General features: G+C 34.9%; 1 protein-coding gene across 27 annotated transcripts in view; it reads right to left on the reverse strand.

Annotated features, from left to right (window-relative positions):
• The window catches only part of TENM3 (teneurin transmembrane protein 3), a 708,976-nt gene that overhangs the window by 190,491 nt on the left and 493,752 nt on the right, over nucleotides 1-24,733 (reverse strand). For 17 of the 27 annotated variants that reach the window (XM_087963269.1, XM_087963268.1, XM_087963272.1 and 14 more), the window contains one exon: nucleotides 4,882-5,091. The exons of the other annotated variants lie outside the window; for them this stretch is intronic. In XM_087963269.1, the coding sequence (XP_087819395.1) occupies nucleotides 4,882-5,091 (210 nt within the window). The remainder of the gene's footprint in view (nucleotides 1-4,881; nucleotides 5,092-24,733) is intronic. 27 annotated transcript variants of the gene reach the window in all.

Raw genomic sequence — 24,733 nt, forward strand, 5'->3', positions numbered from 1 at the left:
TGTCATAGCTAGGTTAGGAAGTGAAGGTAGCATTCTTGTGCACAAGAATTTTGGTAACATAATAGTTCTTTTTTAATCTATGACTGCATGACACCCACAAGAGGACAACTGCATGAATCTAAACAAAGAAACAAAAAACAACAACCACCAGCTTTAATGAATTGTAGGCAGATGTTGTTTATGCTCTTCAAATCCAAAATACTGCACAGCTCTATTATCACATTTCACATTAGATTCAATTGCAGAATCAGATACACTTTCAAACTTTCAACTCATTTCAACTTTCAACATAAAAATTATGTGGGCTTTGTTACCGTTCTGAAAATGAAAATGAAGCCTGATAAGAGGTGCATGGATTGTGATTGGACTGTAATTCTTCAGATTCTCCTTTTTTTTTTTTTAAGATACAAACATTTTTCTCTTTCAGTTATCTGACCCATCACCCATGATTTCTTAAATATTATACAGGTCAGACTGGGAAATCAGTTATGAATCCTAACACTAGTTTTATTAGGCTACAGTAAGAGAATACTGTAAATTTGAATAGGTTTACCACTTTTCTTCTCTTTATCTTTGTGGAAAATATGGAGAGTTCTGTCTGAGACACCTTCTGAAATTACATTTGTGTCTCAGACTTGCATTACTTTTATCTGACCATAGTCTTGGTTGCGATTCATCCTTTTGTTCCTCAAAGCTATTCCTATCCCGTCTGTCCATTACAGTACAGTTTGTGCCAGTTCAGCTAGTATTTTTAATATCATAAGATATAATTATCTTTTTCAAATTTAACTGGAAGTAAAAAAGATACTCTTTCTATCTTCTTTTTATAGTTGCATATTACTTAATTGCAGAAAACTGAGGATAAACAGAAGTTGAATAAGTTCTGCTTTTTGTTAACATTCCAACATTTGTGTAGAGAACTAGTGTACTGGATTTGTTTCCTTTTATCTTGAGTATAGTTTTTTGTTCTTAATATTCATCTTATAAATATCTCATTCTGAACTTTAGTTTTTTCCGTCATTATCTCTAAACTGTGCTTAATAGTTAACAAGGTTTTTTTTCTCCTGAAAATACTACACTCCTTTTCCTCTAAATCTATCTCATATGATTGTGACAAATCAGTTCCATATTTGTTTTATCAAGGCAAAGCATTTTCTTTCAAAACATTTGACTTCAGAAAACATTATTTTACATACTTCAGATGATTTTTGAAGAAAAGGCTTCCAATAACTCTTTCAATCAAATAATTGTTATAAAAACAATACTGGTGTATGATCTGAGGAGTATTCTGTGTCAGCTAAGCTTCTCAGCAGGTTGGTTGGGATGATTTGTGGCTTCTGTTTTGTAGATTGGTTTGGGAAAATTCAGAATTTTCCCTGGAAAGCAATCTAATATGCCAGAGACAGTGAAGAAACTGAGATTGAAAAAAATATTTGATATTCAGCAAGATAACAATTTGAAATATTCAAATCCACATCAATAATTAAGTATTTAGAACTAAGGGGTTTGGAATTACCTTCAGCATCAAGACATCCATGAAAAAAAAAATCTCAACATGTAGTACAATGCAGGAAGACCTAAGAATATTTTAGAAATGTCATAGCAGAATTATTTTAATTCTGGTGGTGGGGGAATCCTAAAAACAAGTACAGGAAATTTTGTAGGAAACTAAGAAAGCACTAGGAATAAATTTATAAATAAGACAGCAGAAAAATATGTAGAAATTTTTATTTCTGCTAAAAGAGATGTTATAAAACCTGGCTAAAATACCTGGCTAGAATTCAAACTTCTGCACTTGCTTCTATCTTGCTAAGGAATTAATGGAAACAAATAATTTGGCCAGAGGTGCCTAGACTTTCGCATACAACTGCTTGTTGGTTTAAGGAATTTGAAGCGGAAAATAGTTTGAAATTGAATATGAGCAAGAATGCACTTATTAAATTTTTATAAACTACCCTTTGTCATAAACCATATGGCTCACACTTTGTTCCAATGGCAATTCTGAAAGGGTAGCAGTCACATGAAGGAACAGATATGAGACTTTGAATGATCCCCTAAACACATGGCATGGAATTTAATTCAAAGTGGAAACCATTCCTGTACTATAACTTAAGACATAGACTTATACCCCATCCAAAATGTGGATTCTTTGATGCGTAGATTTCACTTTCATAGGATACTTGAAGAAAAACAAGTTCTCAATTTGACTTAATTGTATTGCAATTATAATTTCATATAATATTGTACTGACCATAATTCTCTATATTTATTCTCACTCAAAAATGTATCTTTGCTTAAAAGTATAATGGTGAAAGTCTGAAGTACTGTTGCTTTAAGAGCCAATACTTTCCAATGGAGGGAAACTCCAATAGAAAAGAATAATCTCTGAATGCCTTTTAAAACAGTCTACCCAAATGCCTGATATTAAGTAGGGATATTTGTAAGATTTTCTCTGCTTGGCTTAAACGGGATAGTCAGTCTTGGAAAGAGAATCTTAGAAATACTTGGTACCTGATAGACTTAATTTAATCTGAAGCTTGAATTCTACTAGAAAATACACTAGCAATATATGTACCTCCTTCAGGGGTGTCAAACTCAAGGCCCGCGGGCCTGATCCGACCCATGGGGTGCTTAAATCTCACTCGCAGAAATAGCAAAGGATCAGCCCACAGTGCCTCTGCCAGCGAAAACAGGCCGCAGAGGGGCACACGCGCTCCCCATGGCCCATTTTGGCTGGCAAAGTGCTGCTGGCTGAAAACAGGCAGTGGGGAGGTGCATGTGATCGATCTCCCTCGCCCCATTTCTGCTGGTATTATGCTTCAGGAGGCATCTGTCCCTTCTCTCCCTCCCTCCCCCCCCCCCAGCCGGCCAACGAAGAACTACAATGCTGATCTGGCTCTCAAAGAAATTCAGTTTGATACCCCTGGTGTAGCATGATAGTAAAAACATTATAACAGGCTGTTGCATTTTGTATCAGTTAACGCTTCCTGATGATCATCAAATGCAATAATTTAGTCTTATAAGTGACCTCCTTAATAGTCCATATTACCAGAAGAAATTGCCTCTACTCTACCCTACCCTGATCAGGCTACATTTCGAATCTTGTGTCCAGTTCTGACCATTACAATCTAAAATGGACATCATCAAATGAGTTCAAAAGTGACAACTAAAATTATGAGGGACTGGAAGCTAAATCCTGTGATATCAGTTAAAGTTTATGTTTAGCAGGAAAAAGACTTAGAAAAAGAAACAAGATAACAGTCTTCAGATATCTAAAGAGTTGTTATATAAAAAGAAAATGTCTTGTTATCTACTACCTGCCAGGACCAGAGCACAACCAATGATTTGAAATAACATTGAAAAATGGATTCAAGTTAGATGTTAGCATTATTTCTCTCTGATGGTTAAGAACTACTAATAAATGCAATAGGTTGCCTCATAAACTGATACGTTCACTTTCACTGAGGGTCTTTAAACAAAGATTGGCTAGTCAGCTCTATGAAATGATTTAATAAATCTTAGTCTGAATGAGCAATAAGACTAGATGATTATTGAAGTTCCTTTTAATTCTATTACTGAACAAGGGTTGGAATAAATACATTAAAAGCAAAAGTTAGCTAATCTTGAAATATTGGAAACTTTGGGATTGGTTGAATTAAAAAAAACAAGCTATTGTCTTATGTTCCATTTAGCTGAATGCAATGTTATTAGGAAGAAAAATAATACTTAGTTGTGCTGAATTGGAAGTAATAAATTAAGCATCCCTTACTGTCCTGATTATATGCTCTTAATAATAGCATAATGCAGTAAAAGATTTAACACACAACAGCTGATCTATCTCAAAGTTGTAGCATTCGTTTCTTTCACTATTCTCTGTCATCGATAAAACATGACACAAATATTCCTTCAGTGCTGGATTTTCTGGGATGTCTATTTTTTAGAAGAAAATAGCTGATCAGTTAAAACAATACTTTATAAGGAATTATAAAGCTTCTAAGAACTATCATATACAAAAGATAAAATACTTGAATTAGCATATCCATATATACTTATATTTACTAAACTTACTAACTTCCAACAATTACGAACATTATGAAAGTTATGATATTGGATATAGATGTAGGCACATGCAGACATCCTGACAGGTTTTTCCTTCATTTTTTTCAATAACAGCCTGCTGGTCTCCGAAAATAATATATACAGTATTGTGGAAAGGAGGTATATCTGCCAATGACATTTTAAAGCAACTCTCAGGATAAAATATATAACTCATTTTGCAAAATTCTCCTTTCCTTTTTCCATGCCCCTTTTCTCAAGAGAGTCTACTGATTCTTTGTAGGGCATTTCTAAGAATCTAAAAAGAAAATTTGGGGAGAATTGAGCAGAAAAACCTGTTCCTTTCAGTCAGGTTGTATGTACCTGTATCTAAAATAAACCTACTGTAAGCAATAGAACTTAGTCATAACTAACTCAGATCCTAAGGATTCTGAAAGGTCTACTTTAAATTATATGAGCTAAGGCTGTCACTCTTTACAAACTTCCCAGGGAATAAACCCCAATTAATGTAGTCCTGTAGTTTACTTCTACATTGAACTGTACTGTTAGACAAATGCTGAGAAGTTCCAAAAAAATTTATAGTTTAGAATACCCCCTTGCTCTTCTAATTAGAACCCTATTATATCTAGTTTAGTTTTTTTTTAATTTTAACATTGGAAAAGTTAAAGATAATTCAGTTCTACTTTTTTCTGTTTAATAAATAAAATAAATCTATATTATTTCATATACATTTTCAAACAAAAAGTAAAAAAACACAATGTTTTGTCAGAGTATTTTATTTCAAGATGCAATAGAAAAACTATGGACAAGATGTCCTATTCTTACCATGACCTGAGGCAAAAACTGAAACAGGACCGGTCTGTACTAGGTAAGAGCTGGCAGTATAGTCCTCATCAGTGTCAGAGTCCTGAACTGGCTGGATAGCACTAGTACTTAGCAACCATCTCTGGTTGTCATGGAGATTTGGAGATGGAGGAGGGGAATGTAAATGTTCAATAACGGATTGACTAGATGAAGAAGATGGCATGGGAGGACCTGAGGAAAAAATATTAAAAAAATAGGATAACACACGGAATAGTTCAGAAATTGCTTACCTTCGTGTAATTATTTTTAAAAGTATTTTGATAAATTATAGCTAAACAAAATTATGATAGCATGTGATGGAAACGTTTACAGCTTTCTGAAATTCATTGTCGAAAGGATTATCTTTATTAAATGTTTCATTCCCTGAATAATTAAATGCAGAAATCAGTTGTATCTGTTGCATTTTATGATTCCATCGTATTTTCATCCAGTTTGAAAATACTAATTTAGGTATGAATCTTGAGGCTTGACAGTCTGTGCATGCAGAGAAAGACATGGCAGGATAGTTATAGCAGGGTTCTCAAGTTCCCACCTATCAATTGCACACAAATAATGTTTTGTACAACACTTTATAGGAGTTCAGAGTGCTGCCCATCAAGTGCTGCAGACTTGTAAGCTGAAGAGCTTGAAGAAAAAAAAAAGTCTCCTGGCAACAGGGGTCTTACTTGGCTGGGCCATACAGTTAGTATTTTGAATCCTCTCTCTCTGGAAGTATTATCTTCCAGGAATCTCTGCTCATTGATGCACTCTGTGAAATGGTATTGGGATCTCCAGATTGTGGCGGACGGGAAACAAAGCTTAAGTATGGATGACAAATTGAGGAGCTAAAACTGCCAGAGGGACAGAAGGATGAGAAGATGGACCAGACCTGATTACTTTATGCAAGAGTTTCTTTGCTGAAAAAAGAAACAAGATCTTTCTGCCAAGAAAAGGAAGAAAAAAGAAGAAAAACTAGAAAAGCACTTCTTGGGATGGATTTTCTAAAATGATATTAAGCTATGATCTTGAAAACAATACTACAAAACAACCCAGAGAAATTTGTCTTCCTTAAGGCAAAGCCTTAATTATTCCATGTTTTGTACTGCAGAATGACAGAAAATATACTCTGAGCACCTATATTTCTTTTTACAGCTATCTGAAGAGTATAATCCCGTCGATTATCCCAAAGCTAAACACATCCAATTCTTTCAACTTTTTTCAACTATTTCCTGATCAGCCTCCCTGCCCTCCTCTGAACTGTTCCAGCTTATCTGAATTATTTTTTGAAGCATGCTGGCCAGGACTATACCCCAACCTAGAGGTGTGGCTTGTTCAGTGCAAAAAAAAAAAAAATGAAACAATTAATACTTCATGTGTTTATATCTGGATATATAGCTTTAGAATCAATTCATGAATTTTTACCACTACTATACCAAACCAGATAACTTTTATACCTTGCATTTTATTTCTGTTTGTTAAATGATGAATTTTGTCTCTATTAAATTTCATTCTATTATTTTTAATGTATTTTTCCAATATATCACTCCTGTTAGTATAATTTCTGTCTTCAAGATATCCTAACCAACTGTTTGCCATCAGCAAACTTGGTGAATATTTCATTTCCTTATCAAATAATAGTAAAAATGTAACTGTACCAGGCCTAGAACTGAACCTTGTGGCATCCAATACAATATCAGACATACAGCCCACGGTGTTAACTAAGTTAATTATCACAGTCACCTAACATTTTAGAATATTAATCTTTATTTTTATATATTTGTTGAGACTATCTGATGAATCTTTTCTGAAATTATTTATGTTGTTTTGGAGTCAATATTCAGGCTAGGTTATAGCACTGAGACAGTCACACTTATGGATTAAATTGTGAATGATCAAAGATGGGATATTGCAACTATCCTGGCTTTCTTGGACTTCTCTATAGTTTTCAATACCACAAACCACAATATTTCTTCACCAGCTATGGGAGTTGAGTGTGGGGGGCATTAGTTTAGAGTGGTTCTCCTCATTCCTCTGTAGCAGATTCAACTATTAGTAGGGGGAGAGGGAGAGTTGAGCCTTAGACATCTGCTGACACCTGCTCTCTGATGCCTAATGTTTGGATCTTTTGTCCTTCCTCCTTAACATCTGCTGTGAGAGGCCATCTGATGGCCCACGATTCAGTATGACCACTATCCTAATGATAGCCAACTATATCTCTTTGATACTGCCAAAGGACACTGACCCAAGTATTGGCCAAATGTCTGAGACTGTAAAGGCTTGGATGTGGAAAAAAAGTTTCAACAAAATCCTAACAAAATGTAGTTGCTCTGGATTTGTGGTCCTCCTAGTTCTAGAGAGCTGAAAAGCAATTTGGAGGCCTTCTTGGATTCACAACTCCTGCTTGAGGAACAGGCAACAGCTATGGCTAGGGGAAGCTTTGCTGCAAATTAATCTGCTGTTATCAATTGTACTCATTCCTAGATTGAAAGATTTGGGTCATAGTCACTCATTTTGGGTGCTCTACAGTTTATCCATGTTATACTTCTGATGCATAAGCTGCACTGATTTCAGATTCTTTCCAGGTCAATGTCACTAGTCCAGGTTATTTGCAGGATTGCTTCTCATGGACAGTATCTTCTCATTCCATCAGATCAGATAGGTTGGGTATACTCCAGGTCCCTATCTTAATTTTGCCATTAATCAGATCCTAGTATAAAACCTTCTCACTAACGATCTGTGCCCTTTAGAGCAACATACCCCAACTCTTTTACCTTTCTGGAAAGCTTTGAAGACACACAAAGATACATGTACATACATACGACATATTTAAGTGTGATTCCTGCACACATTTATGGAAAGAGCGAGTATTCAAGATTGTTTGTTTAAAATTAGCAACCCTTGATTAATAAGGTAAGGAGAAACTGAGCACTACATAGGACTTTTTCTGGTTTTGTATGTACACAAGACACATACCCACACACATACCCTTCTTCCACCTACTCTTACTTTTGGAGGGCAAATCATTTTAAATTCAAGCTTATCTTTCTTTCAGGTAAATATGATACTCTTCTACCATGAAATTGCCAGGTTGCTGGCATTCTTTTATAACTTTGTAATGAGTGGCTTTTAATTATAAGTCCATTTTATATTATAGACCTCCTGTATGCTATCCAACCCATGTAACGTGGCATTGGCATTTATCTCTCTGCTGGATACAAGAGCCTTCTGTACTCAACCTGTGGTGACAGTTATATGTTAATTAAAAGCCTACATGCAAATAGCATTACTGAAAAGTGTTGTGGCAGATCGCACACAAAGCACTATTATTTGTAACTGCACAGACCTTGTTATCAACTGCTTTAATACTGAGCAAACATTGTATCTCCCTCTGGGAAATATGCTAACAAATACATTACCTAAGTTAGGATAGTTAGAGATCGTTCAATAGTTATTACACAGTTGTCACAATGGAGACTTCTTCAGACAAATGTTAATTATAGGATATGTACTCTGTTATTTTTAGCATGTTTAATGACCAATTAAACCTTGTCAATATATATTTAAAATATTTCACGTACCTCTGAATTCCAATGAATTTTCAATTATAACTTATGTTTGTAGCTGTATCTAAAATACAGACAGCTATATTTTATATCTAAGTTACTGGGGAAATTGCATGTTTATCAATAAGTGTGCAAAGCTACCAATCTTGTGAAGAGATATGGTCAATATCTGAACACACAGCAATAGTACTGCTTCCAAAGAACCTATGTTCCAAAACCCGTACCAGACAATAAGATACTTTTGCTGCAATTGCATCCTTAGTTCGTCCTGAGCATGTATACTGAGTTTCTGATTCTTTTATATTCCATTACCAATCCCATGAAAAGATTCTACCTTTTTTTTGCAGTCAGTTCAGTTTCTTTTTATCATTCTTCCTAAACTCAGATTGTCATCATGATAGATACTATCAGATCTCATGTATTGAATCTTGCTATTTATTTTTAGCTTTAAATCTTTTCATTTTTTAGGTATTTGTGATTTTTTATTTGGTCTGAAATATGACTAGAAAAAGAACAAGTTTCTATATTTTCCTGAGTTACATTAAATCAAATACATTCCCCTCAATTGCGCAAAGTGTAAACTAAAATTTCTTAATACTTCATCGAATCTACTGTATTCCTAATGAAAAGGGTAAAAGAAACCAAAAAAGGTAAAGCAATTGTTGACTGAAGTTAAAATTAGCTAACTGGAACTTCAGAATTATTTTCTTTATAAATGTTTAAGCCAATTATTTGATGAAACTAGGTTAATTAAATTTCATTTTAATGGATTGATGTTTATCTCCAACTGAAGGAACAATCAATTCTGTGAACCTTGTTCTGCTAAATGTTCTCAAAAAATGTACATGTGAAAGGCAAAGAGGAAATGAACCTGCTGGAATGAATAATGCATATTCAGTTATACTAACTTGACATCCCAATGCTACTTCTAAAAAAGCATAACAAATTGAATAAAAAAGGGATAACAAATTGTTCCGTTTCTAAGAGAAAGCCCGCACAGTTAGTCAGAATGGAATAGCAATCTCAGGTTAAACATTAGGAGATAGGGTTTGCATTTTGTTTAATATTTCATGGTGCATGGCATGGACCAATAAAAAACCCTTCCATAATGTCTTTGTTGACGTTAAGCTGTCTTTAGGCAATTAAGTAGAACCAGACAACCTGTGCCCCATTGGGTCATCATTTCAGAGTTATTTCCTTACCTAAACAGAACAGAATGACTATGGGTGGAGAGGCAATGGGACTGAGAACAAATTCTGCTTCCTCCTGAACTTTCCTTGTGGGAAGCTGGCAGGAAGCTTCAGAATCCTCCCTCCCTTCCTTCCCAATAGCACTTAAGATCTGTGTTCTGCCCCATAGTGCTTTAAAGCAGTCTCTGAGTGGTTTACAATGTCAGCATATTGAATCCAATAGTTTGGGCCTTCATTTTACCAACCTTGGAAGGACAAGTCAACCTTGAGCCAATCAGAATGAAACTCTTGGCTGTGGAAAAAATTAGCCTGCAATACTGCATTTCTAACTCCTGCACTGCCATGGCTCCTAATGTTAAAAATGAAGATCATGCAACTGCAGCAGCAGCGCAGTAGCATCAAAGCAGACACAACTTTCTCAATTTGAGTCCCTTGGGTGTAATGCATACCACATTTTGGATACATTTTGTAAGTTAGCCCATTTGAGGTTCAAAAACTGTTGCCCTATGATAACCATTTTACTCAAAGTTCATGACAATGAGAATTTTAGTAGTAAATAAAGAAGACAATTCTTGCATTTAAAAAAAAGTATGAAACCTTAGGCCCTTGATCTTTCCATTCTGAAAAGAGTTATTTTAAAGTTCTGTGACTAATTATTTACAATTGCTTTTGATTAAAACTAAAATAGAGTTTTGTGAGATCTTAATACAACATCAAAACTATCCTTCAAAGTTTTTTCCAAATATTATTTTATATCCAGCAATTTCATTCCTGAATCTTCTAAGCTTCTCACTCTAGTTTCTTTCCTTTTGGAACATTGGCTATTTCTATTAAGAATGATAAAGAAATTCTTTGACAATTTATCCTGGTGATTCCACTATTCATCAGTTTACACAAATATTATAACACAGTGTTATATATATTTTAAAAAAATAAAAAAAAATAAAGATATATACAAATCCATGCAAATTAAAAGTGAAAAACAATGTAAACAAGGCACTAACTTAAAAAGCCATGGACAATACTTGTTCATTTATTTTATTTTCAGAAAATATATGCTGCCCTCCAAGTGCCTACATATCACTAATAGCAGTAACAGTAGCTGAAATCAATACAATGATTTGAGGGATAATTCTAAGAGCCTATTTTTAAAAATTTTTTTCCTACAGACTAGCTTTTACTGCTAGCGGGATGCAGTAATACAAATCTCAAATTTATAGGCAGGTTTATATTAGCGATATATACTAATTGATTTATTTTTTTAACACGAGTTCATTTGTTAAAAAGCATTGTGGTTTTTCAGGCTTATGCAGTACCTGAAAAAAGTAGACTACCTTGCAGAACAGCAGAGAGATATTTCCTTATGTGATACCTGAAGCATTTATTTCAAATTTTTCTTTCTTTCAATTTTTTTTAAGGAATCACAGCATATTACCATTTTCTATCTGTACAATTTGGTCCAGCAGGAACATTTTCACTCCAGAAATTAGGATGGCCCTGGTCCTGATGATCTTTTGTAAGGCCTTAAAGACCTGGTTATGTGCATGGGGCCCAAATGTGTTAAACAAATTCAATTACATTGAGGGCTGCATCAGGGTTGCATTTGACCTTGGGGGGCTGGGGTGGCCAGAGTGCTCTGCCAGCGAAAAGGGGCTCCCAAGCTCCATTTTTGGCTATGACAGCCTCCTGCAGCCCTCTGCCAGCGAGCAAGGAGCTTGGGAGTGCCACGTACAGCCCTCACAAGCTCCATTTTGACCGCAATGGCCTCCTGCAAACAACTCCCAGTGAAATCAGAGTCCCACCCTGAGCTCCATTTTTGCTGGCAGAGGGCTGTAGGAGGCTGTTGTGGCCAAAAACAAAGCTTGGGAGAGCCGCCCGAACTTCATTTTCACTGGCAGAGGCACTGCAGGCCATACCTTTGCTGTTTCCAGAGTGGCCCCGCTGGTTAGATCTAAGCACTGGAGAACAGCTGAAAAAGAAAATCATAGTTGGGCCAAAGGTCTATTTTTGGGACTTTGAGCTGTTTTAAGATAAATAAGCTTTAAGGAAAAATAAAAGGATGAGCTACTCTGATACAGGGTTAGAGAAACATAATGTGCATCTTAAGCCTCTAATAGATTCAAGAAACTCCTTTTGCTGGTTAAAACTTCCCGAGAATGCAATCAACCAACCAACCCATCCCAAAAACTTTGTTTGTGCCCAACCTGAGGACTGCAAGAATGCCTGAAGGCTTCAGGTAAGCCTTTTGCTCTCCTGAAATTTAGCAAGTTACAAACTAAACAGATGAAAATCTGTATGACCAGACAAAACTCCTAGGAAAGGGTACAATTGTCACACCAGCTACAGACAGGGAAAAATACTGACCCAATTCCTAATCTTTCGTTACAATTCTGAGTAACACTCCTCAAAAATCTCATCATTCAGAGAGGAAACAATCCTATCCAGATTGCTTCTATTATGTTTTATCAACTGATCATTCTGTCTTATTTGGAACTAGTAAAATATCTAAGATAAAATTCAGTCCATCATGGCATCTAGAGTAGTACGTCCATATAAATCTCAATAATTTTGAATTGTCTTCATGCTCATGAAGTAAGATACAGAAGAACCATAATCATGGACTGTGCTTGGAACATTATTATGTTAGCTTCTTTACAAAAGAGCACATCCTTTCCTAATAAGCCAATGTTTGATTCTGACATCATATTCTTTTAAAATGTAATACAGTAGCCAGGAAATATGGTCTTTTTCACATGAACAAATTCACAATTACTCGGGAAACTTTAAATATAAAAATATGCAAAGTTTATGGTGCCAAAAACATGTAGTCAGAATATTGAAATATTATTGCCTATCCTAAAAATATTTCTTTTTTTAAACACTTTTCAATCTGTAACAAGTCCATTTTTCCATCTCTTTTGTATAACATTAAAAGAACCATTTTAATATAAAACACATATAAGGTGTAACCTCAAATTGTATATAATAATTGATATAAAAACCTTAAAATGTGCAAAGTTTGTTAGGAAATATCTAATATTAAATGTATGTTCAAAACAACACATATTGAGGGGAACAACTCACCTTTCACTGTCAATTACAATTTTTTTTCTGCAAAGTCTAGAATAAGCACACAAACCAAAGGTATATTTTCCATTCTTTCTGAAGGCTGAATATTCTCAACTCATCACAATTTATCCAAATCCATCAGACTACTCTGTTTGGAGTAATAAGCATTATGCAAAGTGCAAACAATAAGTAGCAGTAACTAAAACAAATTTAAGGCACAAAATAACAGAAAACAAATCTAACTATACCTTTGTATCTATACAGTACTGTACATTATACCTCTCAATACCTTTTTATTGCAAGCTATGCATTGCCTTTACTTCTAATCTCTCTGAAGTTTCTCATCACTTTCATTAAAAATTACCACTTTTTCTAACTACAACTTTCCCAATCTTCTTTTCCTCTCACCTATCCATACTTGACTCTATATTTCTCATTTTAACACAAAGATTTATGTAACCTCTTCTCCCTGTTATACACCTCATTTTTTTCTGACATAATTCTCACATCTATGTTACAGTGTGAACAACATTTACACATACCACTGAGCTAAGTACAGATTTTAATAGCTTACCTACAATCAACATCTGATTATAAACACTAATGGCCATTTTGTACGCAGGGAACAAATAACTCTGTTGATTAATCTTATGAGAAACTTCACTACCAGCTGCTATTCCTAAAGGCTCTATATATGTTGGCATCTGGGTTCTGCATAAAATAATTCATTATAAATAATAAAATAAAAATTTCAAAAGGCACATTAATCGTAGCTGAAGTAAAGGATTCATTAGTTTCAGGATAGGTTTCCAGTTGCAGTTTAAACTTTATTTGCTGATATAAACATTTAAAATTGATTATCCCTTACCACTTATATCAGTATGTTCTAATAGCATTGACAAAATATTCAAAGGATGCAGATTCGAGGTATTCAAATAATTTATTTAGAAAATAGCAGATATAATGGAGATGTTCAAACATTTTAATCAGTAATGTTCTGAACTAGAAATATTAATTTGAGTCTTAATTGTGAGTATTACAAGTTTAATTTAAAATACTCATGCTCAGATTTTTTGCAATTGTTAAGAACAAAAGTTTAATTATCCACAGTGGGAAAAACAAGGGCTGCTTTTATTTCAACAAAATATAGAATGCTTGACAAATAAATTCTGTGTTTTTCCATCAGAACATACAACAGTTGAAAGATTCTAATGAAACACTTCAAATTTATGGCTAATTTATTTTTAGTTTGGAACAAAATATTTGTCCCATTTGCACATAAAAGATATACCATGCACTATTTTTAATAATGCAAATACACACTCCACAATAAAAAGCAGTTAAAATAGATAAATATTAACATCGAAAAATATAAGAAAAATAAATTTAAAGTGAAGATCTTGTTAGCAATTTTAAATAGTGCTTGGTCTTTCAGCTTGCATGTAATTTTGTCCACCTAACCCATCATCACTGAGGTAATAGTTCTGGTTTTAGAACAACTGGTTTTTGTAAAATTGGGTATAAAATAATTTAAAATCTGCTAAACAGCAGACGGAGTCCTAAAAGGAAACTGTAAGAAAAGGAGATGTGTAGACTTTACAAGCTCACTTTCCATATATTTCAGCAGCATATGGCCAAAAAAGAGGCAGTCATAGGAAAATGATGGATAAAAAGCAGAAAATAAAAAATAATTAAAAGTGACTAAGATACATAAAGTTTTATACTGCAACAGATTATAGACAAAAGGCTTAGAGAATTTGTGAAATAGCAACAGTGATATTCTTATTAGCTCTTGTATATGAGCCTAAAAATCTATTCTAGAAAAGATATTTAAATATTGTATTGGAACTAGTTTGAAAGAAAAATGCAGCTCAGAAATATCTAAACAAGATATTCCTTCAATCCTTCACAGCTGAATGCTAGCATTAGACTTGAATATAGCGGCAGGGCTTCGCCTTTCAAAGTAAAACATTTGACTTGAACTGCTTCAAAAGTACAAAACTCCTCAAATGGGTCTGGTCTGAAAACAAGGATGTGAGAACTTCTGTCTGACTAGCAAGAGAGCAAAACATCTCAGGAAAATTGTATCAGTAATCTCTAGCAATTTTAAAGTAGCGATGCTCATTTATTACATTTCTACTGTTATTTGCATTCCATTATGTACTATACGCACCTTGTACAGCTTTAAAAAATTGCTGAACTTGACGGCTTACAATTTAATAATTCTTTTTTTAAAATTTAAGATTTGGGTAATAAAAATGTAGAAAGTTTAGTTATGAAGTCCATTTCAAAACCATTTGTAATAAACTCAGGTTTTAGAATCTATCAACATATTAAGACAATTTATGATATATAAATAATGTATCAAAAGACCGACATTGACTACCCTTTTAAACTGAAATAAAAAGAGGTTTACTGGAGCTTCTTCATGGAAATTACAAATACACTTGAATAAGTATCATAAGAATGTTAAGTGAAGAGGCAAAGAATAGAAGAAAACAGAAGTTTGAATTTTATTTATTGCACATAAGAATGGTCCACAGGAAGAAAAAAAAATACTAAAACTGGTTTATCAGATCTTGATTAAATAATTTCATCTATTTTATTATTCTTCATGGTTATCTGGATTGGATACTTTTCCTTTGGAAATGTTTAATGGTATTAATGGTTTAATGGATTAGTTCATAATATTTACATTATTATTTTTGATATTTAAATAGGGATAATTTTCTGGTAATGTTAAATAGTTTTTAATTTTATTTTAATTTTATTTTTTTGCAATGTTTAATTGTTAAGAGAAGGGTGATGGGAACTTGGGTATTTCTCTTAATTCTTACTGGATCTTTGCCAATTAGTAAGCGGAGCTGAAGATTTGGAGAGGAGTTTATAGAGTATGGAACGAGATATAGAATGAAAAAGTACTTTATTGTACTTTTAGGAGAGAGTGATTATCTGTTATGTTGAATAGGCATGTTGGGGATGAAGCAGGAAATGTTTTTCTTCATATTCTTTTTTCTTTTCCTTTTTTGGGAGGTTTATTTTATTTTTCTATTAGGTCTTTTTTTGTATTTGTTTTATTTGTTTAACATAATCCTTAATAATAATATGCAGGAAAAAGAACAAACTAAAACAATTTAGTAGCAAACATATACATGAGTTTTCCAGGGCTTTCTCTTAATATTAAATAATAGAATCCTCTGGGGATCCTTAAAGACAGGGCCAAATCTCCCAATGTTACTTTTTGATTGTGCTTAGAAAGACAGCAATAGAACCACTCCAATTCCACAGTCCTAAGCACTCCAACAAGATATGGTCCAAGAATTAAAAACCAAAAAGAGATTCAAGAGTCAAATGAATTAACAACAGAATTGTACTTCCCATCTCTTTCCGGTTTGATTTTCTTCTTGTTCCTTTAATAAATAACTCTCCTCTGTTGCATTTCAAAAATAAAGATAAATATCAATAAAATTTCTAAAAATAAATATAAAAGGAATCAAATGTTTTGGAGCACATTTAAAACTAGACTTAGAATAAATAAACTCATACAAAAACAAAAATTTGAAAATATGTTCTATTTTTTTTTTTAACTTGAAACAGCCTTAATTTTAATCTGATATTGCCTTTCCTGTGGAAGTAATTCTTTGTACTACTCATTTAACACTTATTTTAGAACACCGTTTTATTTTGTAAATGAAAAGTAAAAATAGAGACTAGCTTAAAGTCAATTTAAAACAGAGGTATCTTGAAGTTTTATTCAGTAATACAAGACCTTAAGAGCACTGAGATTGAATATATACACACATACAAAGGTAATGGTAAAGGTTTTCCCTTTCAGCTGTGTCCAATTCTAGTGGGCACAGCTTATTTGTTTCTTAGCCATCATTGTCCAAAGATATTTCCATGGTTGTGTGCCAAGGTGTACAGAATGCTGTTACCTTCCCACTGAAGTGGTACCTATTTATGTATGTACTTGTATTTGCATGTTTTCAAACTGCTAGGTATGCAGGAGCAGGTGCAAGTAAGGGGAACTCACCATGTCTTGTGACACTAGAATCTCAAACCCGGGCTATCATCTTTCAAGTGACAAGCTCAGTGTCTTTAGCTGCTGAGCCACTGTGCCTTTCATACATACACATACATCTATTAATATTAAAAGTTCTGTGAATTTCAGTCCCAGTAAGAATAAACTTTTAATACTGCAAACTTATCTCAAAATAAAAGCTAAAGCTAAACGCTTGTTAAAGTATGGTTTGTTTTAGCCTAGTGTTTTTAATTTGAATTATAAATGTTTCATTGCCTTGAGATTTTTTTAATGGAAAGCAGTATAAAAAGTTTGTCTAGTTTGCAAACACAACCATTTCTGTGCATATAATGCATAGTGCACTCACAGACAGGTATTACATCTGTTATCTGACCTATCTTTCTGCCCCTAAATATATAGAAAAATGCTGCAGTGTCATAATAGGAAATTATTGGTTCATCAACCTCAAATATTGGGAAAATTTGTGCCACTTATTTAAGAAGCACAAGGTTAGTCCCTGGTATATACCATAGTAAATAAAATTGTGTATGGCAAGCTAACCAACATCTTGTACCTTGTCCTGCACAGATATTGCCTAACTTTGGCTAATGTAATTGTATGCTGACTTCCAGCAAGACTTTGCATTGTTTCACTTCTCTGTTTTAGTTTCTATGTCCACTTAGGAGGTTTGGGGTTTAATGTTATTTTCCACTGGTGACATTTTTAAACTCAACTGCACTACATCATGGAATTCCTTTGATAGATCTGTTAATTGAATGTGAGAAGAACTATGTCAGCAATCCCCAAAGCAGAGTAGCAAATAACTGGGTAGAAGTTATTTCTCTCCACTTAGAGACAAACAACCTACTCTCTAACAAACAATTTGGCTTCAGAAAAAAAACTATCCTGTAATCTGAAACTCTTACACTTAAAAACATATGGACTACACAACTTGATCAGGGCAAAGCAATTGACGCAATTTACATAGACTTCTGTAAAGCCTTTGATTCAGTGGTACACAACAAATTACTCCTAAAATTAAAATCTTATGGTATCTCTGGATACCTGCATAACTGGATAGAAGCATTCCTGTCAAAAAGGCAACAAACGGTCAAAATTGGGAGCGTCCTATCAAATTCTGGACCTGTCCACAGTGGTGTCCCCCAAGGCAGTGTTCTAGGACCAACTCTCTTCATACTCTACATAAATGACCTCTGTGATCATATTAAGAGCAACTGAGTTCTTTTTGCTGATGATATAAAGCTATTCAACACCACTGACAATACTGCTATCCTTCAAAAAGACCTCGACTATGTATCTGAATGGTCAAACAAATGGCAACTTCAAATCTCAACAAATAAATGCTCTGTCTTACATATTAGCAAAAAAAATATCAAAAATTAAAATATAAACTGAATAGTCAAGACCTTGTTAATGACACAAACTTTATCAAGGACCTTGGAGTACTTATCTCAAATGATCTAAGTGCTAGAGCCCACTGTAACCACATAGCCAAAAAGGAATTAAGAGTTGTTAACCTAATCCTACATAGCCTTTTCTCTGGTAATATCACTCTACTAACTAGAGCATATAAAACATTTGCAAGACCAATACTTGAATACAGCTCATCAGTCTGGAACCCACATTACATATCTGATATTAATATAATTGAGAAAGTCCAGAAATATTTTACAAGAAGAGTCCTCTACTCCTCTACTCGTTGCAGAATACCTTATGCCACCAGACTTGAAATTTTAGCCCTAGACAACCTAGAACTACGCCGCCTTCGGTTTGATCTAAGTATAGTACATAAAATTATATATTGAAATGTTCTACCTGTCAATGAATCCTTCAGCTTCAACCAAAACGATACAAGAGCACACAATAGATACAAACTCAAGGTTAATCGCACCAAACTTGATTGCAGGAAATACGACTTCAGCAACAGAGTAGTCAATGTCTGGAATACTCTACCTGACTCTGTGGTTTCTTCCCCAAACCCCAAAAACTTTGACCTTAGACTGTCTACTATTGACCTCACCCCTTTCCTAAGAGGTCTGCAGGGGGTGTGCATAAGCGCACAAACATGCCTACCGTCCCTGTCCTATTGTTTCTTTTTTTTTCTTATTCGTATCCATTTCATGTATTTATAACCATGTTTATACTTATACCTGTTATCTAATAACCGTTTGACTAAATAAATAAATAAATAAATAAATAAATAAATAAATAAACAAACAAAGTTATAACAAGTGAGGCAACCAAGCTAGCTGTATACCAAGTTTATATCACATAGCTATGTCATTTCAGCATTATTCCATGAGCATCGACTAACTACAGTAGAAAATAAAGTTAGGGATATGCACAGGTGAGAATCTCCACAGACTCCATATCCATAGGGATACGTAGCTGCTCTGGCTACATCAATGAAAGCCCCACTATACTAATTTAATATACTTGCAAGTAAAATTGTTAGCAATGTAGGGTCATATTTCAGAGTTTTCAGGCAAGTGACTCACCAAGAGATGGTTCCTTATATCTTATAGATGAGCCAAAAATCAGTAGGAAAAGGGACTTCATGGATTTCATTGTATTTGCTGAGAGCCAGTTTGTCTCAAAATTCTTTATATTTCATTATAATTAAATAATTTATCTACATTGTTAATACTATTTAGCAGCTTCGGTTAAATCTCTACCATACTCTACTTCAGCCCATAGCTTTCTCTATTTTTATGTTAATATTCAATTTCTGATATTATGAAACTGCTCCATATTTATAGGTAAACTTAATATGAACAATTTCCATATGTAAGGTTTATACTACATTATTTTGTAGAAATACATATTCATGTTAAATTTTAATAAAATTTGCAGAACATGAAATATTAACATGAATAATTTTATATCTAACAGAGCATATTGAAGACAAAATAATTTGTTATTAAATCAACAAAGTATAATTATACTAAGAGTATAATGTGAGCATGTGACAACAGATTAATACATAAAAAGATAAAACTGTTAGGATATGCAGTTCTCAGTCCTACCTGCTTATTTTGATACCCTTATTTTGTATAATCAAAATTCTAGTCAGTTTATGTACAATATAAACATTATTTTATAATGCATGCTTTGCTACTTGTCCCAGATAAAGCAGGCTGTTGTTTTTCAACTGAAAACTCATAAAAGATACTCAGCAGGAAGTACATTTGGGGAAGGGGGGGAGAAGCTTCAGCTGTAGAATGGCATAATTTTAATGAAGTCAGAACACAGAAAGCAATACTAAATAGGAGATATTTATGAATCATGTTTTAATGACTACACAAGCAGAAATCCATCAAATAACAATTCTCTGTAGAAAAAGAATTATCTGTTTTTCTTAATAAAGTATCAAATTATCAGTAGCATATTTGTAACAACATAGCATATTACAGCTAAAATTAGGTCACACAAAAATGTAAAGAATTCATGTTGCTGAATATACAGAGTTAATGTGTTTCTTTGTGTTCATAAAAGAGTAAGAAATAGAAAACTACATCAAAGTAAACATTTTTTCAATAGATTAAATAGGCAGGGCTAATTCACTACATTTATAGTAATGTCAAGTTGTGCTGCTTGAGCTGTAATATTAAACTATTTTCAGCAACTGAACAAAGAACAGTGAAATTCATTCCTTAAAAGGGCTTGACATATACAGATTAAAACTTTAATCTCATCCTGTCATTAGAAAATGCTGAATAAATGAACTTTTAGAAAAGTCCATTATAACTGGGTTACTCATTACAGATCTCATTATAAGCTATCTTTATAATGTACACCTGACAATATCATGTAAGTGCTGAGCTTTAAAGGTCAACTTAACTAAAAGACCAATTCTACAGTTTGTAGCAAAGGGTGAACTTTTTTTATTTGGATGCTTAAGCAGCTAACCCTTGAGTTTAATGTAATTAGGCAAGAGATATTCAATTTACAGTATCCACATGTAATGATAATTACATTGGTCCCAAAAAGCGGTGGGTAAGCATAAGAAACCTTTGTAATTACATCCTGTTTTCAAAATGACTTTAGTGCTGTGAACTTGAAGCATTTCAGCAAATGAAGGCCAATGCACATAAAATGAAAACTACAGAGGGTTTAAGAGCAACACTGTTTAACATAATGAGCAGTATTATCAGGGGGAGATCACAGAATGGGTTTTATAATTTACCCGGACAATTCATACTATCTCTTTTTCCCTCACAAATATCAATTAAAAAATATAAAAGACAGCTTCTGCCACTTTTCCTTCATAAATTCCTTAGTGTTCATGGATATTCTTTTCTGTGAAAATTATGTTAAATCATCTCAATCGTTTCTGATTTTGTTTTCTTCAAATAGAAAAGCAAAAAGCAGAGAGCTATTGAGTATGATACTGTTCTTTGCACTACGCATGGAATATTATCTTTGACAGAATTCCAGAAGAACCAAGCTAAAAAATATAGTAATATCAATGTTCCTAGCAACTGCAGTAATCACTGCCTAGAAAAATATCTGTATGTCATAAAAGGTATGACTCTAATTTCAAAGCACTTGAATAAAGTATTAAGTATCAAATTAGTCATTAGTCATTGGTCAAGTTTTTCACTTAAAAATGGATAGGAAAAAGTTTTTAAAATCTATTAATAAGATAGCTGTGACTGGGTTTCTTCAATGATTTAATCATTGATACCTGAGGAAGAAGTAATTAATTAGCAAAAATTAAACGTATTTTAAATATAGGGTTAAGTCCTGCAAGTTAGCCAAAGTGAGTTATGGAAAGGATGTATTAGGAAAGTGTGCAATTTGTAAGAAAGTGGGCACTTAGAATAACCAATCAAGGATTTTTCATTACAGTCCTGGGTGACACTGGATTCTTGTAGGAAATAATTTCTTTGCAAGTACCATAACCAAAGACGACAGATACAATTCCAATGTCTTGCACAAGCTGCTAAATAACTCAGTCAATTCCGCCCTTGGTTGAAGTAGTTAGGAAGAGGGATCAAGTTTGATATTGGAAAGCCTTTTTCAGGTAGGATCAGGGACTAAAGATAATGGACCTTAGGGGAGAGATAAAAGAAAGGATAAAGACTGATGTAGTAACAAACAGAACACACTGAGGGAGAAAGTGGGCCGTTCTTGGGGAAAAGGAAATTGGATATCTGAGACCAATTATACTTCAGGCCTTCAGACCTCAGTGTGAGAGCTGAATTCTTGCAGAGGTCAGTCTCTGATAGCGGCTGCTGCTGCTTGCCAGTTCTCATGGTAATAAACCGCTCTATATCCTTTATCCGATTGTGGATATGAGGACAGACCTGGCTGGTATTACCGAATCCTGTTTATGGCTGAGGAAGGAAGTATTCTCTTCTCAGAAATCTCCTTATCTAGATTTTGGGCTTGGCATTAGCCCCAAGCCCAGCATGTATGAAGTGGAGTGGCAACAATGCAGTGGTGGGATTCAAATTTTTTTACTACTGGTTCTGTGGGCGTGGCTTGGTGGGCATGGCAGAAGGATACTGTAAAATCGCCATTACCTCCCAATCCCACTAACCTGCTTTCCAGCTCTGTTCTCATGTGCAGGGCAACAAAAGAAGACCCAGCCAATCATTTGGGATTTGGACGCAGAGAATAGATGGGGGGTGAGACCAGTTAGAGGTGGTATTTCAAACTTCTCAAAATTCCCGCTACTGGTTCTCTGAACTACTCAAAATTTCTGCTATCAGTTCTCCAGAACTGATCAGAAACTGCTGAATACCACCTCTGCAACAATGATACAGGAAGACCTGCCAGTGTTTAAAGGTAACGTTCTGCAGATCACTGTGTGCAAGCCTTGCTTTTAAGTTGGGTTCAAAATGCAAAAAGGGAATGTTGCTTTTCTACTACCCTCATTCTGTATAGCAGCATCCCTCCCAAACTGCTTGGCTTCAGTGTGACTTCAACTTGCCTTCCTTGAAATTGGGATTGGAGGCATTTGGGAAATTCATGGTTGCCAAAACAACTAAGAGCTTGCCCTAATATCAGGAGAGCAACTCATGAAATTGTCCAGAGAATAAACATGGTTTTTGGCACACCATGGTATGAAATTGAAAGAAATTAATACCTTTTATTTGTCAATTTCTGTTTGTTATGGAGTTGACCAGTGCCACCAATCTCTACAAGGAAGATGGGCCTATTCAGTCAGTCTGTTTCAGCTATTCAATGGATACATCTGGTTCCTAGACGATACCTGAAAAACTTCCTGAGACTCTAGACAAACTGTATCCAGCCATGGTTTTCTGATAATTGTTCACAGATATCCAATCAAAAGTTTTGTGTTCAGTAGATGACAAAAGAAGCTAAGTTTAAGGATTTGTGCAATTTCTTGTAAAATAATCTTTTCAGAGTACAGTAAGAGGCTATTGAGCTGGTATCAGAGTATTTAAAAAAAAACCAAGAGTAATCTGACAATAACATCTGGAGAAGAAAACTTTGACAAAGAGGTGTAATGGTTGGAAAATCCTAAAATGGATCTAGAAAACAGTGGCTGTGGAAAATTTGTCACTTACAGCAGACAACAATTCTGTTTGGTAACTCTGAATTGGTTGGGCAGTTTAATCATAATGGAGATTGATTTGAAGGCAACTGCAAAGAGCTGCCTGGTAAGTTCCACAAATTTACTGAAGATTTGAAAAAGAGACCATCCCAGGCCATTTTCTACACAACACAGATTATCTGGGGTTTGAAGATAAAGGGCGTTGGTACTTACCTGATACACATGTGCTTCAGTCTCTGCACATCTAGGCTGGGCTTAATTTCTGGAGCGCTCCTCCTCCTCCACGGGACTCCTCCCCAGCATTCCCCAGTTTTGGTGAAGACGAGAGAATAAACACCACTCGCCCTGAACACCTTAACAATTCGTTGGCCGAAACGGGACCCCACCAGACGGAAAAAGGGGTGGGGCTGGATGCTCTTCACAGCTCAAAGAGAACGGGCATATCAGGTAAGTACCAACACCCTTTCTCCTATGAGCTGTTCAGAGCATCCAGTAGTGGGACATACCAAAGCTTGGCCTGTCCTATGGGAGGGACTCCATCTGGCTTGGAATGCCCTCCTGGTCCCTGTGGACCCGTTGCAGAACTCGTCTGCCAAATGAGGCCTCAGTGGATGCAAACACATCTATTTTATAATGCCTAACGAAGGGCGATGGAGAGGCCCAGGTTGCGGCTCAACAAATATCAATTATTGGTGCCTGTGTGGCCCATGCTGCCAATGTTGCTGCGCTCCTTGTTGAATGAGCTGTTATGTCCCTGAGCACATGTAGTGATTGAGTCTGATACATTTTCGTTATCGCAGCCCGTAGCCAACGGCCTACTGTGGGGGAAGAGACCTTGCATCCCTGAGTGTTTGGTTGAAACGACACAAATAAAGCTTCCGTTTTCCGGAAAGTCGCTGTGCAGTGAATATATATTCGCAATGCTCACCTCACATCAAGCCGATGCCATTGTAGTTCCAACCTTTGAGATAGCCTGGGACAAAAGTTAGGAAGTATCAGCTCTTGTGCCCTGTGAAATGCCAAATTAATTTTGGGTATAAACGTAGGATCAGGACGAACAGCCACCTGGTCAGAATGGAAGACACAAAGGTCTTTTCTGATTGACAAAGCTGCCAGTTCCGAAATACGATGAGCGGAAGTGATCGCTACAAGCAAAACTACTTTATACGTCAGAAATTGGAGACTTGACGATTTCAAGTGTTCAAAAGGGTACTTAGTGAGTGCAACGAGGACCTTGTTAAGGTCCCAAGTGGGATAACAGTGAACTGCTGGTGGGTGTAAATTTGTGGCTCCTTGAAGCTCCGTACGCGTGGGTGATGAGAGACAGTAGACCCTCAGAAGTGACAACCAATGCCAAAGCCGCCACCTGCCTTTTCAACGTATTAGGTGATAATCCCTTGTCAAACCCCTCTTGTAGAAACTCTAGGATTTGAGCCACTGATGG

This window comes from Notechis scutatus, chromosome 4, assembly GCF_049901735.1.
Source record: "Notechis scutatus isolate UNSWTSFEM ecotype Mainland chromosome 4, rNotScu1.2, whole genome shotgun sequence".
In the NCBI taxonomy this organism is placed as follows: Eukaryota; Metazoa; Chordata; class Lepidosauria; order Squamata; family Elapidae; genus Notechis; species Notechis scutatus.